Genomic DNA, 17,223 nt, shown 5'->3' on the forward strand with positions numbered 1-17,223 from the left:
AGAATTTTAAAAATTTCCTTGTCACAGTGGGAAACTATCAATACATATAATGTAAATTTATAGGTTTCTATTGATAATTTCACACCCCTACTAGTTTCATCTTTTTTTATTTTACAACGCATTGTTTCCCGTCTTTTGCGTTAATTTGTCGGTTATTAGCACACTTATCACTGTATATTGGATGTCACAGAAATTTAAGAGCCTCTTATACTTTTGTTTTATTTTAACATGAGCATATGCAATATCTCTACGCTTACAATCAACTGCTATTAACTCATATTTAATTCTGTGTGTATAACAACGTATGTAAATGTAAGCAGGTCTCCTATGCCTAACATTAATTTCGTAGTACACCATCTTATGGGTAGTTATGCAAATTGCTTGCACACAGAAAAGGCTAATTGAAAATTAAGTTTGTTCTGAGGAAACTGATGTCGTTTACATTTAATTATTATTGAACATGAATTTCCATCAAGGACTGCCTATTCTATTACATAAATAGTATGTAATAACAAAAGTTTTTTTCACTACTGAACATCACTTTAAAGAAAAGTTCTTTCTGTTTCTAAAACTACACCAAAAATTTTAAAAATAGGTACTTTTTCCTGAAAACTACGGTTACTACACCCCTTTATCTAACAAACAAAAATTATTAAATGCTTCGAGGCAACTTTTTACAGATACGTAATTTTCTATAGATGAGTAGAAATCTGACAAAAGCGACTGATAACAAACGAATCAAAAATCGCATCATTCAGTAGCACGAGTTCGAACACATATCATCGATCAGTTTTTCATTTTCAAATTAGAGCTGATGGCAAGTCTGATGAACACTGAATTATTGTGTTTGTGTCGCTGTATATCACAGAACGTCGAATACCGGGGTTGAAACAGAGTGAATGAACTGTAGTGTGAAGTGTACTTTTAATAGGGTCTGGATTTGAGCGATTTAGTGAAAAGTCGGTCAAAATATAAAAAAATTTGACCGGAAATAACATCAAAACCGAAACTAAATACTCGAGCTGGACTTTTCAATACGCGTCAATTGATATACACAACGTGACACTCCCGGTTACTTAACTCAAGGCAGCTTTATCCATTAGGTAATATAGGCAGTTACCTAGGGCGGCAAAAATACTGTACAAAACATATTTGTATATAAAAATTAAAATCGAATAACATTTAAGTACATCGATCAATGGAATATAAGTGAGCATTCATTTCTAGAAAACAAGTTTCATTTTCTCAACACTATTCATTCAAAAAGGACAGAAGTCGTAAATTTAGGGATTATTGGGCCGCCGTCAGCACCGCAATGGCGGCGGGCGCACTGTGCTATAATTTTTTTAAACACAATCCTTTTGGGTTATTCGTGGTTGAAAATTTACCATTTTTATTGAAAAATGTCGCCTTTTCGGACCGTTTTTTGTGAGTACCTTAAAAATTATGCATCTAAGGCATTCTGCACACGAGGCGTATCGTCATAGACGCGTATAAGTCTCGTCATGCAGCGACGATTCCTTTACGCCTTAAAATCCGCAAACGATTAGATTTGCAAGCGGCATGTGATCGTCTTGTTTTAAGGTTTTCCATGCTTTTACAGTAGTTGCAAAGATGTCAAGTGATGAAGAGGACTTACTTTTGTTAAATTATCTTCGCCACCGCAAAAAAAAAGAAACAGAGGAAATTTTGGGTGCATCCTTATATCTACAAAAACTACAACAGAAGGTTATTTATTGCCGCCAAAGAGTTGTCGGAAGATGACTCTAAATTCCACACATTTTACAGAATGTCTAAAAATACATTTAAAGAATTGGTGTTAATTGTAGGTCCTGCCATTCAAAAGCACAATACTAACATGCGTGAGTGTGTTAGTTCAGAAGAAAGACTTATGATAACACTTAGGTAAGTAAAACACGTACTATGTGTATCTAGGTATATTTATTAATAAAATATTACATTATACTTGTAAGAAATTGTGTTGTTGCATATTGGTCGAAGGAGAAGAAATGTCATCAGTAGTAACTGTGCTGCAATTAATTCTATGAAATGAAGTTGTGGCAACATCATTGGGCGAAGAATCGGGTGTGCCGACTGTATTCATTGAAAATCCACTTGAGGAATGTGATGCTAATTCGTGGTGCTGATAGTCTATTCTTGAAGTATCGTATATCGGAAAGTGTTGAGTGAGATTATTTTGGTCTTGTTGTGTGATTAACTGTTCGATTAACGTTAGAGTTTGTATTTTGAACGTTCGTAAATTTTTGTCAGATAGGCTTTTTACATCAGGTAGTAAACTTAAAAGAAACATCTTTCGATCATCATCTGGTGATTCTAGGGTATTCCTATCTTTTTTTTTGATTTACATATTGTAAAACTGCTTGATCAACAACGTCGCCTTGTCTAATACATTTGTTCTTTTTTCTGTGGCTAGAGATAGTTTCCCGAACACGTTTTGATGATTCTATTACTGAAGTGTTATTATTTTCTTCAGTATTGTTTTCAGGTATGTTTTCGTTTGGCAGTACTTGAGATGATTCATCTTCATCTGGCTGCGTCAATACCGCAGTGTCTGGTAGCGAAATATTTCCAGTATTTTCTAAATGTTGGACCGGTCTTATATATGGCAATACAAACTGCATAACGTCGTGCAAGTAGTAAGGTTTTTTTGCTTTTGCTGAAGAGCCAGATGGGGATGGTTTTAGGCTCCGGACAAACCCATTGCGAATGTTCTTCCACTTTTCTTTACAATCAGCCTCTGTAAAGAATAAATATTGTTAGAATATGTATACAAGCTAAAATTCAGTTGTTATACATTTTCAATTTTGTTTTTTGTTTCAGGTATTTAGCTTCTGGCTGCACATTTGCTGCCCTAGCTTTATATTTTCAAAGAGGTGAACGTACCATTGGATTAATTATAGAAGAAACTACAAATGCCATATGGAATTCGTTAAAGGACCTGTATATGGTATTACCAAATAAAGAAAAATGGAAGGACATAGCACAGAGATTTTTTGAATTATGGCAATTACCAAACTGCCTAGGGGCGGTCGATGGAAAACACGTTAGAATTGCAAAATATCCAAATTCAGGATCTTCAAATTTTAATTATAAAAATTATCATTCTGTTATTTTACTGGGTTGCTGTGATGCTGATGGTATCTTTACTTCAATAGAATGTGGGTATGCTGGACGAAATAGTGACGGCGGCATCTTTCGGGTGTCGACATTTGGTCGTTGGTTGGAAAGCAATAATACTTTACCACCGTCAACTGAACTTCCTCATGACGAAACTGACAATAAATTCCCATACTATTTTGCAGCAGACGCCGCATTTCCTCTAAGAAAAAATGTCATGAGACCATACCCCGAAAGAAATATTGATAATAAAAAGCGAATTTTCAATTACAGACTTAGTCGAGGTAGAAAAACTATAGAGTGCACATTTGGAATGATGACTCAAAAATTTCAGGTTTTCTTGACACCTATCAGATGTCGAAAATACGAAACTATTATCTCAATAATCCAGTGTGCTTGTGTATTACACAATTTTATTCGAAAAAAGGACGGTGCATTGTATACAGTACCTTCAGCACTTACTACAACACAAAATAACCCACAAAATGTAAGAAATATACCAGACATGGATAACTTAAATATAGATGAAAATTCTTTACCTCAACATTTACGAAATTACTTAGCAAATTATTTTTTATCAGAAAATACTGCTTTACCATGGCAATGGAATTGCTGTTTATAAAATATGAAAATTAATATAATCAATATATCTACCTAAATAACAATTAAGTTTTATTTTAACCTACCTGACCACTGTATTTGCCTGGCTACTGCTGACCACGCTTTTTCAGTCACGTCTTTTCTGGAGTACTCTTGTAGAGTGTTATTATATAAACACTGATAATTTTCAATCAGTTGGACAAATTTTAATATTTGATCCGCCATTCTCTGTACTGCAAGCTACTGACATCGTTGTACGCCTGGCGGATTGAAGCTTGTCTGCGTTGACGATTCCGCGCCGCTTACGCTTCGTGTACAGTATTCCATAAAGACACAAGTGAGCAGCACGAAAGCGTATGCCTTTCGTACGTCGCATCTAATACGCGTCTATGACGATACGCTCCGTATGCAGAATGCCTAACTAAAAAAAACTATATTAAACATTTTTGTAGCTTATGAAAAATCAAAGAGATTCGTTCCTTCATCAGCCTTCTAGTGATATTATAAAAAGAGATATGGTAGGTGAAAGAATTTTTTTGTGCATGTTCAAATCGGTGTGTTCAACTTAAAATAACAAAGAAATGGTCGATTTTAAAAGTATGCTACCAGTATCTTTTGTAAGTATGTACTGCCTGAAAAGACCTTTAAAACGACCGCACTGTTAAATTTCGATTACATTCAAACTAACCGAGATATGGTGCAACAAAAAAGGATGCCTAATTTATTTTAAGATGCGAAGTAAGTGACAAAAGTCACATTTAATGTGTTTTTATAAAATGGCTACCATTCTTACAAACAACAGCTGTTACTGACAATATTCAAAACGTTTGAATATTGTCAGTAACAGCTGTTGTTTGTAAGAATGGTAGCCATTTTATAAAAACACATTAAATGTGATTTTTAAACATTTAAGGGTTTTTACCCTAACCGGTGGTTATATCCCTGGGTTGATTTTAAACTATAGAATGTGTTTGTTCGAAGTTTTCTCTTCTTTTGAGGTTTTTACACCTATAAGACGATAGCTCTGATGATGGCATTAATATGCTGAAAGTACTTAGCTGATTTAATAAATTTATTTACACACTATCAGTTTTTTGAAAACATACACCAGTTCCCGTTTAGATTTAGTTTTATAAATAAACGTTAAAATGTATAGATACTTACGTAATAGAAAATAGATATTGTACAGGGCGTCAGTAAGTTATATTTCATGAATGAAATACCATGACCTCACTTTTACTTTTCCTCCCTAGGGAGGAAAAGTACAACTTTGCTCCCTACAATCAGGTCCGGAAAAGTATACTTTCGGTAGAGGTAGGTGGAAAAATTATTATTACCTCTCTCATGAGACTTTTTTTTATTCAGTTATTCATGTCGGACAGGAAAATTTTTCTATTTCGGAAAATTTTCTATTTTCGGAAAAATACTTAAGGTTAAGTAGGCTTAATACTTAGGGTTAGCATCAAGAGTTTTTCCTGATTTTTATCATGATTTGCAGTGGAATGAATTTATTTCTTAATTCACAACAAAATCCTGGAATAAAAGATTACCTTGATACGCCACTGCGTTTATCATCGAATTAGATCATAAAAGAGTAACATGGATTTGTCATTACCATTTCCGATGATAAATACTTGATGAGAACGACGAACATTAATGGCGCATTTTTCATTTTCCATCATTATCTGTTCGAGATAAATTATTATCATTGTGGACAGCATGGACATGGCAACTGCATTTCGCAATGGAGGTATAGTTGGTGTGCATCTGTGATCCGGCCTTTGTATTTTACATAGATATAATGTTGGGGACAATATAACAGGGATGCCAAAAATAACAAAGTGACAAAATAGAAATGAAATTTTATATAAGTACATACAACTGCATGTAAAATAATCTGGTCAATAACGTGGTGAAAATACAATTTTAGGGCATTTTCTTGTGTATATCCCGTAAAATTACAATAAAAGGATCGACGGCAGCAATAATATTAAATGACGGCATCTCCAAAAATATAGAAATAGCAAGTGGAGTACGACATGACGACTCTGTATCAGTCACTATTTAATGTTGCTATAGAAAGAACAAATAGAAGAAGTGAATGAATACATATACTTGGGACAAATAATAAAATTGAATAGAGACAACCAAACAGCAGAAATAAAGAGACGAACTAAGTTAGCGTGGGCCTCGTTTGGTAAGCTCAGCTTCATATTGAAGAATAAAAAATACCCTCAATATCTGAAAACGAAACTCTACGACCAATGTATTCTTCCGGTCCTTACATATGGATGTCAAACATGGACGTTCACAAAAGCGAATATGGACAGAATTGCAAAAAGACAAAGAGCAATGGAAAGACAAATGATCAACATAAGACTGTCAGATAGAAAAAGGAATTCCTGGGTAAGAAATGTCACAAAAGTTAAGGATGCTACTCGTCAAACAGCTAAACTAAAATGGAAATTTGCCGGCCATACTATTAGAAACAAGATGAAACATGGAATAAAATTATTACATAGTGGAGACCATGGACATACAAACGAAAGAGAGGGAGACCACAGACGAGATGGGTAGATGACCTGAAACACCAAGCCGGCTCAAAATGGATGCACATGGCTCAGGATAGAGAAAGATGGAGGAGCGAAGGGGAGGCCTATGTCCAATATTGGATGTCGCAAGGCTTATAGATAGATAGAAGGAACAATAAGAGCCACCGAAATAAAAGATAAAATTACAACATTGACGTCGCAATTTGTGGCGTACGCTAACGACATATCATTGATTAGCAGAAATTTAAGCAGTTTAAAGGAAAAATTTGTGTGAAGTAGAACAGTTTAAATATCTTGGGGTCTCAGTTAACGAAACTAATGACAGAAGCATTAGTCCTGTCGCCAGGGGGGGTACAACGGCCTCGTTAATTCAGATGGACTTACTCAAGTTTTTTTTATGTATTTTGACCCGTAGAACACGAATTTTTTGGGTAACAGTTGATCCGAATGTCGATAAGATTGTTATAGACCAAGAACTTGAGGAATCAAATAACAGTGATTTTTGGCAAAACAAAACAATATTTTGTATTTTTTGGGCCATTTTAAGTAAAAAATATTTCTACAAGTTTTTTCGTAGGATGCACAGTTTTCGAGATAAACGCGGTTGAACTTTAAAAAAATCGAAAAATTGCAATTTTTGAACCCGAATAACTTTTGATTAAAAAATAAAATAGCAAGTCTGCTTACCGCATTTGAAAGTTTAAGTCAAATTATATCGGTTTTGATTATTTGCATTGGTAAAAATTTATTTTTTTATTGTTTAACAAAGCTATAAACACGTAGGGTTTCCCGTGCTTTTACATGCGTTTTAACGCATGTAACGTAGAAATAGTCTTGATTGCACTAGTACCTATTCTACCTACTCGTTCGATTTTAAATGAGAAATCATAGAAACATCACTCACGCACTAGTTGTTTGTAGCTTTGTTTAACAATAACACAATAAATTTTTAGCAATGCAAATAATCAAAACCGACATAATTTGACTTGAACTTTCAAAGGCGCTAAGCAGAATTGCTATTTTATTTTTTAATCAAAAGTTATTCGGGTTTAAAAATTGCAGTTTTTCGATTTTTTCAAAGTTCAACCGCGTTTATCTCGAAAACTGTGCATCCTACTAAAAAACTTGTAGAAATATTTTTTGCTTAAAATGACCCAAAAAATACAAAATATTGTTTTGTTTTGCCAAAAATCGCTGTTATTTGATTCCTCAAGTTCTTGGTCTATAACAATCTTATCGACATCCGGATCAACTGTTACCCAAAAAATTCGTGTTCTACGGGTCAAAATACATAAAAAAAACTTGGGTAAGTCCATCTGAATTAACGAGGCCGTTGTACCCCCCCTGGCGACAGGACTACATAGTAATTAGTAATCAATGGAATAATCCTGGCAGGAAACAGAACCTACTGGAAATACAACAACTTCCTCGAAAGATAAGAAGCTTACTCAGAATGCCAAATTGAAAATTTGCAGAGCAACAATTAGACCACTAATCACATATAGTCCTGGGCCCTCTAATTCAAATTTCGACTCAAAACAAGTCGCAATCAATATGGCGACGTTGAAATGCGACTGTGCGAGCCTTGTGGATTTTAGTTGAACTAACGAAATGATGTCATAAAATAGCGACTTATCGAAATTAATAGCTACTCCAAAAAAGTGGTTGATATTATAATTTCGAGTAGAAATTATTGTAACACGGACATGAATGAATGGCCGAAAGCGAGGTTAGGTTTAGTTTAGAAGATGTTTTGTTTGTTTCTTGCAAGGAAAACTAAAGCAAAAGGTATTAATATGGCTGGGTGTTATGGAAATTTGCTGGTTTTGGAGGAATTAGATAGAATAGTATTAAATTAGAAATATAATAATTAATAATTGAGAATGTTCACAACGTGAATTGTCAAACTCAATGAAAGATGTAAGGTAATAATCTGGGAAAATTAGTACAAGACAAGGAAAATTATGTACCAGCTATTTTATTGCTGGACATGCTGGAATCAAATCTTAGGATTTCATATATTAGTAATATAGCTATGCAAAGTCCGCAGAAAGTGTGCTATTTAGTTTATAAACAAATTAGCGCTCCGAAATCTTTTTTTATTGATGCTCTGTAACTCAGAAGATTTTAACGTTAAACCAAAAACACTCACATAAAAATTCCCTGTAATTTAATAGGCACGTAGATATTTTTTTTTTAGATTTCCTTCGGCGGAAATTTTCCTCGGAAAATTCGGGTTTTTAAAACAAAATCTTTAATTTTCAACTAAAATTTTAGGGAAGTAATTATTTATCAATAATTAAATAACTTAATAAATTTTTTTTGTTATAGAGTGTCTTGAAGATATGAAAATTTGTATGTACCAAGAGGACCGGAATAAAAAGGTAACGGTTCAAAGATTGAAATCCTGTTGTTTATAACTCTGTCGCAAATGTCGGTCTTTGACCGGTAATCCCTGGAACCACTCAATTCGATTTTTTTTCTTCGAAGAAGAAGCCGTGCCCTTTTCAACAGCGTTAACTTAATTTAATTTAATCTGATATTTTCTGAGGGGTGCCATTTGTTTATAAGCCAAAAAATTGTTTCTTTATAACATTCCTGAGACCGCTCACGCTCACATAGTCCAATTTCAATTCTGTAAAGTACGTTGAATAGGTATATGTAGTGGTTTTTTATACGAAAATCATAGTTATCTTGTGTATCATAATCTTTCTGGATATTATTTCGACCGAAATTTTTTAATTAACATTTTAATTATTGCTAAACTGATCCTGATCTACTATAAAAAATCTTACATGTCACCAACTTACTTAATTATTGATAAATAATAATTCCTTTCCTAAAATTTTAATTGAAAATTGCAGATTTTTTTGGGAAAACTCGGATTTTCCGAGTAAAATTTTTGTTGAAGGAAATCGGAAAAAAAATAACTTTGTGCAGAACTAAATTGCGGTGAATTTTTATTTGAGTGTTTTTGGTTTAAAGGAAAAAATCTTAGGAGTTACAGAGCACTAATTGAAAAAAAAAGGAATACTTAGGAGTGCTAATTTGTTTATAAATAAAATAACACACTTTCTGCGGACTTGTCATATCCCATATTACTAATATATGCAATCTTAAGATTCGCTTTTAGCAATAAAATAGCTGGTAAATAACTTTTCCCAAAGTGACATTTTTTCGATAATTTGCCCAGACTATCAATAAACGTTGCGGTGGTTGCATAGCCAATAAATCCAATAAACAGGAGGACCAACCCAAATTCTGAGCAGTGTCAAAATGATAACGTTAATATTCCCAGTTAGAACTAATATCGAAATGAATAATAATCGCTATAAATTGCGACTGTCATGGCGGACTCGAAATTAAATTGCGACATCGAAATGAATTAGAATCAGGCCCCTGAAGTAATGTGCTTGACACAGAAAAATGAAGAAAGAATGAGGATCCTAGAGAGAAAAATCATTCATAGAATAGCAGGCCCACTAAACTTGGGTAATAATGAATTTAGAAAACTGATGAACCACGAAGTAAGAGAACTTTTGAAAGGAGAAGACATCGTCAGATTTATCAAGGCACAGAGACTCAGATGGATGGGACATATAGAAAGTAGAAATCCAGAAGCAGTTATTAAGAAGGTCACCAAATGGAGACCAGTATCAGGCACACCACGAGGAAGACCGAAAACGATATGGGAGAACCAGATAATAATTGTGGACCTTAAGAAAATTTTAGGTTAGCGAATGGGCAACCACAAGCAAAAATAGGAACGAATGGAGAAAGTTTTGTAGAAAATGCCAAGTGACACAACCAATTGTAAAGCCAAAATGTTAATGTGGACTGATTCCCCGCGACGAATGAATCTGAAGAGCCCAAAGAGGGCAGCAATCACTCCGCTAGGAGTGTAGATGTAGATGCCACGATGACATCATGCGACAAGAGTGCGCAATTTCGAGTAAAAATGTAGAAAAAATTTTAATTATCTATGTCAATTTGACAAAACCGAAATTCAATAGTTGGAAGAAAGTCTTATGTAATTTATAGACTTACCTGTACATCGAAGTTATGCTGTTGTTGCTGTAAGACTGCACTATCCACCTGATGAGGCTGGTGTTGTTGAGGATGTTGTGGAGCATAGCCATGCTGCTGCTGTTCGTAAGGATTTCCACTAGCCTATAGAAAAACAAATAAATATTTAAAGCAATAAACTAATGGAAGGTACTCTAGTAATATTATCAGCGCTCATATCATGAGAGGAGCAAAAAGTGACTGGACCACTTCTTGGTAAGAACTAAGATGAGAATAAAGCTAAGCACGAAGTCGACAAAACAGAACGCACAAAGCAACTAGTGAGATATACAAAATCTCGAATTACACGAGAAAGAACAAAAATACCAATTGCCAATACAAAATAGGTTTCTGAGGCTGGAGGAATACAGACCAAATATAGAGCTGGCAATAAATCAAACATGGTAAAATATAAGAGAAACCATAGAACAACAAACCATAGAAACACAAATGAACTTGTGAAATGATGTGAACAAAGTTTAAAGCTACTAAAAAACCAACAAGACGATAGAGCTACTAACAAGACTAAGAAACGAGAGTAGAAAAACATCATAGAATTAGAACAGAAACGAGAAAACTGTTGAGAAGGAAGAAAAACAATATCTAGAAAATTGGGAAGGCCGGGAAGGTTAACAATAGACCAGATCTTGATCATGCGCCAAATTTTAGAAAAGAGTTGGGAATACAACAAAGACGTATGTCAAATTTTTGTAGATTTCAAACAAGCGTATGTCTCTGTAAACAGGAAAAGTATGAAAGGTAATGGTGGAAATGGGAGTAACCAACAAGCTGGTAGGATTAGCCCAGATGTGTGTGGAAAATTCATACAGAATGATTCCATATAAGTTGGGAGTTTGGGACAAAAATTATCATAATGATAAAGATATATATATATCATAAAAACAAAAACTCCTTACCTGTTGTTGTTGCTGCTGCTGTTGTTGTTGTTCAGCCGCGAAATGCTCGAATTGTTGATTGACCGATTCTGCCAACGTGACGCCGAGATGAGGAGCCAAATGCGGCGGTAAGTGGTGCAAATGGTGCGGCTGCAGTGGTTGTTCGGTAGGTTGTTGTTTTAGAACCGCCAAAGATGCCGGATCTAGTCCCATGCCGTTTTTACTGAGCTCTTCTTCGGCGGGAGAGGGCTGCCGGCTGCCTGGAGTCCGACTGCAAAGGAAACTGCAAAGAAAAGAAATATAAAACTATACTAAGTATATCTATTATCCTCATCATTACAAAATCATTATGAGTAATATCAATCTACACCGTTCAATGAAGTTATACCTTATGGACATATAATGAAACGACTCATGTCTTAGTCTTCAGACCTGCTACAAGAAGAAGATTTTTAGAGTCAGGTTTGAGGAGTAGTCAACCAATAAGAGTTCCTCAGCTACAACCTAGACATGTTTTGCACCGCCTCCAGAGGGCTCAAAAGCACATAATATAACTCACTCAACGGTTTTGGAATTTTGTGCTTTTTTCAGATGAGACCAGAATATGTTGACATAGTGATAACCGGTGAGTTCATATTTGGCGAGAGCCAACAAGAGCTGCACAACTAGGACATGTCCCATAATTCCTTTAGCTGATGGAGTGTTATGTTTTGGGCAGGTATTATGACAGGTGGACAAACGAAATTGGTGGTTATTTGAGGGACTCTGATAAGACAAACGTACGTCACACAGATTATAGCGAAGGGGCTGTGAGTGAAAATCTTGTATTTATGGATGAAAACGCCTCCCCACACACGACTCAAGGGGTTAATGACCACCGAAGTATGGGTCATTCAACGAATATACGACTCTTTTGGATTATCTCGACAACGAATATTTTACTGTGCAAAATATGAAGAACAAAAGTAAATTGAAAATTACATTGTTGTTTATTGGAATAATTATTAGAGCCATTTACTTTCGTACTTCTTATGTTGTACAGTAAAATATTCGTTGTCGAGATAATCCAAGAGACTTGTATATTCGTTGAATGACCCATAGCACCGAACGGGTTTATAAGTCTTTTAAGGATGCTTTAAAACTGTAGAATAAAACTAAAATTAAAACCATTTGGTTTTTAAGTAAACCTTAAGGTTGCAATAAAACCACTTTCAGCATAAAAGGGCCCACTCTGAAAGAGGCCAATAAAACCAAAAATAAAAACCTTCTTAAAACTTAGTTTTCTTAAGCAACTGGTTTTAAAGCTGCTGTGAAAGCTCTTTTAAAACCATGTTAAAAGACACTTTCAGTGCAGGCAGTTTTATAGAAAACTTAAAAAGGTTTCTTAAATGGAGACTTTTAAAGACAATTTACCATATTAAATTATTCTTTAAACCCATAAACTTCCATATAGGTCAACAAATTTTTACATGCGTTATGATAGGTAGATATACGTATTTGTAACCATAAAATAATAAAAAGTACATGCTTGGTTATTTCAGACTGTCAAGATAGAACAACACTTGCGCACCCAACTTTATTGATAATGTTAACAAAAATTGGTCTAAATAACGCACGCGCCTTAAAATTTATGATTTTTGGCGATTAAAAAATAAAAATAAATAAAAAAAAATTGAATCCGAAAGATATTAATTTGAAAGAAAAATAATTTTATCTACAATTTTAATGTTTTAATGTTAAAATAAATCGAATTTATGTCTTTAAGTCGCTTATTTATAATTTTTATGTAAGCCTTATATTGTAACCTATCATGGCTTTCGGCATCTCCAGAAAGCAATATGGCCGAAATCCAAATATAGCTATTTGTATAACAAGGGAGGAAAGTGTTACTTTTCCTCCCGAGAATGAAGTTTACTGCCCGACGCGTAGCGGAGGGCAGTAATCATTCAAGGGAGGAAAAGGCACTTTACTCCCATGTTATACATATGCTTTTTCCACCTTTCTCAAATAACAAGACATTTTTTCATTTTTACTTATTTATTTATGTAACTAACCAACAAAATTTATTAGAACTAAAACGAACAAGTAGGTACAACATAACTGTCAACTGTCAAATATAAGTCAAATTATTAATGTAAACATTGTTAAATCAAAATAACAATTTACTGTTTTTTACCATTCTGCAAAAAACAGAAACGTTAAAATATATATATATATATATATATATATATATATATATATATATATATATATATAGATACTTACGTAATAGAAAATAGATATTGTATAGGGCGTCAATAAGTTATATTTCATGAATGAAATACCATGACGTCACTTTTACTTTTCCTCCCTAGGGAGGAAAAGTAGAACATTGCTCCCTACAATCAGGTCCGGAAAAGTATACTTTCGGTAGAGGTAGGAGGAAAAAACTATTTAGTCTATCGACAGAGAATTGTTAAGATCAAATGGTTTTATTTTATACCTTTCCAAGAGTATATATCCTACATAAAAGCAAGGTTGCTTTGGGATTAAAACCGTTTAGTTTTAATGCTGCTGTCAATAATGCCACTCAGTTTTAATGTGAATCTAACCTAAAATCGAGGCGTCGTAGTGCCGTGTGTGTTGTATTTTTCTTTTAAAATGACCAGTTCGTTTAGAGTGGGTGATCATATTATTAGAGCCACCTCAGAAAATTTTACTTTTGTTTAATAATGGTATGTAAGTTTTTTCTTTATACGGTCCACGTTGCCTTTGAAACTATAGAAATGGATGCTATGTTTCTGTTGGAGTGATTAGTATTGAATATTAAAGTTTTTATTTCTGCTATTTTCCTTGGTGAGATGTCTTTGGATTTCTCATGATGTTCTGGTACCACTACTGTAACGAACGCGCAATTTTTATTAAATTCACAAAAAATAGTATAGGCCTGTCAGAATATCACTAGAGAGCAATGGAAACTCGCAAAGTTTATTAAAACGCTCAACACCAAGAATATAAAATAATAGACACACGAGTTGCAAGCTAGGCTGGGCAGCACTGACAAACAATGGTATCTGAGTTACGCATTGCCACGCATGCGTGTTGCCACTATTGTCAGACTATTTACTGCACTTTTATAAAGTGTAACAAGACAGCCAAATGGAAACAAATCCATTAATATATGATACAGCTCAATTATATACCCTTCCTCTAAAACATTGAATTTTACTAGGTGGCTCTAATATGATCACCCACTGTATATTTTAAGGACTTATTTCTTCCATACTAACTGTCCAATAACAAATATTCAGAATTCATATCCGATATTGAACAGAATAATTATACCACCCAGTAGATTGCACGAATTTATTTGTTTTTATATTCACACACGTAGATTATTAGTTTAGATCCAAATTGGTCAATTATCAACAATATAATTTGGAAATGACACGAAAGTGCTGACAAAAGTAGAATTATTTACCTTAATTAAATATACAAATCACGCGGGCATCGTGTCACCAATGACCCAATTTAAGCTTCTATAAAACCAAGATATCTGGCCTAGAGAAAGACTATTCATCAGTCTACATCAGTCTTTAGCTAATCGCGTATCAGTAATTAATGTGTTCGGAAGTACTCCCGGGGTAGAATTACCCTAGTGTCGGTTCTCTCAATAAATACATTTATCGCTATTCGGTGTTTATATCCTTATCTTTATACACTAACTGTACTTCCACTTTTTACACCATACTGCACCACTGTTTCGCTCTAAAACAATTGGCGGACCATTTTGGACATGAAAGAAGAGGGGATGAGTTTAGTTTTATTGTTTCTAACAAGAAGCATAGTTTATTCTTTACGATAACCAAATTGATTCAGTTAAGAGCGTTTGGTTTTAATATAGCCTACTAATTGCTTTTAAGAAAGCAACTTTAAAGAAAGCTAAAAAAAATAGTTTTAAGGCATATATTTTACTGACATAATAGTCTTGAGAACAAGTAGTTTTAATAATTGGTTTTATTAGTCATATTTAGGGAATCTTTAAAACTGCAATAAACCTAAAAGGTCACAAACTAGAATCTAATAAAACCAAACAGTCCGGAAGTTCTTCATAAAACTGATTAGTTTTATAGTGACCTGAGAATAAACCATTTTAAAACTGCAATAAGACAAATTATCTATTAAAATTAATTAGTCTTATTTGATACTCTTATTATATACTTTAAAAATAGTCACAAATGCTTAACAGTTTTAAAATTTTGGCAGTATGTATATCTACAAGGTAACTTTAAAACCATTATCTTCTTATTTACCACAATAAAACCTTTAATAAAACTAAAATGTTTTTATTGTGCTACTTGGGCATCTTGAGACAGAAGGTATTCGCCGTTTGGAGTAGCCTGCGATGTTTACAGACATGGCCCCATTGAACATGCATGGGATTTGCTCCCTAAAATCTGTTCATGTCCAAAGGAATCCTCTTAGAAAACAGCATGAACTTACAATTGTCTGCAGAGAAGAATGGGAGAATATGCCATAGGAAATGATTGATCGACTTATTAGCAGTAGTAAAATCAAAATTGTTGTAATTAGCAGCTAGCGAAAGAATGTTTTTATAGGATTAAGTTTATGTTTTAATTTACAATTTTGTTGACTCGGTATACGCCCATTGTCTCCTTTTATTCAAACTATTAGCTTACATTACTTCCTCGTCCTTAAGTAACTTTACTGAACAAACTCCTCATAAATATCGTGCTCGAAAGTTGTTAGTTGTATAGATAGTTTTGTTGACGTTCTGGTAGTATCCTTAAGATCGCTCGTTGTGAGGTCAACTTTTCCCGCTCTAGACAAAAATAAACCAAAAAGAAAAACAAAGCGTTGAAGTCTCGTCTAACATTTAACGAGAAGTACTAGCCGCATAAAACCCCCGGAAAGCAGGGTGGAATTGCTGAAAACCTAAGTTTTTACTATTCATTACGTCACTAACTTTGACGATAACTGCCAGTTTGTTTTGTTTGGTTGGTTTATGGTTAGAATTTATGTTGTTTTGAAAACACTTATTTGTTTTATTAAATTCGTATATTGAGCTTTTCAATTCGTATATTCGTATATCTCAGTCTTTTTTACATTTATGTGCCAGACATTTATACAGAGTGTAACAAAAAGGCAGGTCATACATTATATCACATGTTCTGGGACCAAAAATAGTTCGATTGCACCTAACTTACCTTAGTATAAATGTGCACATATAAAAAGTTACAGCCTTTTGAAATTACAAAATAAAAATCGATTTTCTCCAGAATATCGAAAAATATTAGAGACCTTTTTATTGGAACACGATTTGTATGGGGCGCAAAGAAAAGTTTGGAAAATACTAAAAAACAGGAAAAAAACCCATTAACGAATATATAATTTTAAATAAAATAGAAGCAGAACAATGGACCGCCTATATAGAAGAAATATATAAGGAAGATACTATACTACCTGAAGAAGAGGAAGAAACAGGAAATGAAGACGAATCCAACATAAACACAGAACTAGAAATTACAAAAGAAGAAATAAGGAATAACATATGTAAATTAAAAAACAGAAAAGCACCAGGACCCAATGGGATACCAAATGAACTCCTGAAATACGGAGGAGAAACCTTAATCGAAAACATAGAGATCCTCTTTCAAGAAAAAATATGTAGCCAGCGTGTACCAGACCAGTGGAGGACGAGTATAACAATACCTATACACAAGAGAGGAAACAGCAAAGACCCTAGCAACTACCGTACCATCACCTTGCTGAGCACAACTCTAAAACTCTTAACAAAAATACTTGCCAATAAAATAAATGAAGAATACACAATTAGTGAGGAACAACAAGGTTTTCGGAAAAATAGGTCCACAATAGACGCCATATTCATATTCATAGCCAGACAAATTGCTGAGAAAGCACTGGAATATAATAAACCTGCATTTATGAGCTTTATAGATCTGACTAAGGCC

At 34.0% G+C, this 17,223-nt stretch overlaps 2 protein-coding genes across 3 annotated transcripts in view; both read right to left on the minus strand.

Annotated features, from left to right (window-relative positions):
- Positions 1–1,989: 1,989 nt before the first annotated feature.
- On the minus strand, positions 1,990–4,473 carry LOC126880369 (uncharacterized). The gene is made up of 2 exons (XM_050644194.1): positions 3,825–4,473; positions 1,990–2,758 (listed from the first exon to the last, which is right to left on the minus strand). The coding sequence occupies exons 1-2, from the start codon at positions 3,961–3,963 to the stop codon at positions 2,346–2,348; spliced, it is 552 nt and encodes a 183-aa protein (XP_050500151.1). The 5' UTR covers positions 3,964–4,473; the 3' UTR covers positions 1,990–2,345.
- A 5,837-nt stretch (positions 4,474–10,310) lies between these two features.
- Positions 10,311–17,223, minus strand: part of LOC114338637 (maternal protein pumilio-like) — a 443,967-nt gene continuing 437,054 nt past the window's right edge. For both annotated transcript variants that reach the window (XM_050644229.1, XM_050644222.1), the window contains 2 exons: positions 11,273–11,534; positions 10,311–10,460 (listed from right to left, as the gene is read on the minus strand). In XM_050644229.1, coding sequence (XP_050500186.1) covers positions 10,326–10,460; positions 11,273–11,534 — 397 coding nt within the window. In that variant the 3' untranslated portion in view covers positions 10,311–10,325. The remainder of the gene's footprint in view (positions 10,461–11,272; positions 11,535–17,223) is intronic.

Source organism: Diabrotica virgifera, chromosome 1 (genome assembly GCF_917563875.1).
Source record: "Diabrotica virgifera virgifera chromosome 1, PGI_DIABVI_V3a".
Taxonomy (NCBI): domain Eukaryota; kingdom Metazoa; phylum Arthropoda; class Insecta; order Coleoptera; family Chrysomelidae; genus Diabrotica; species Diabrotica virgifera.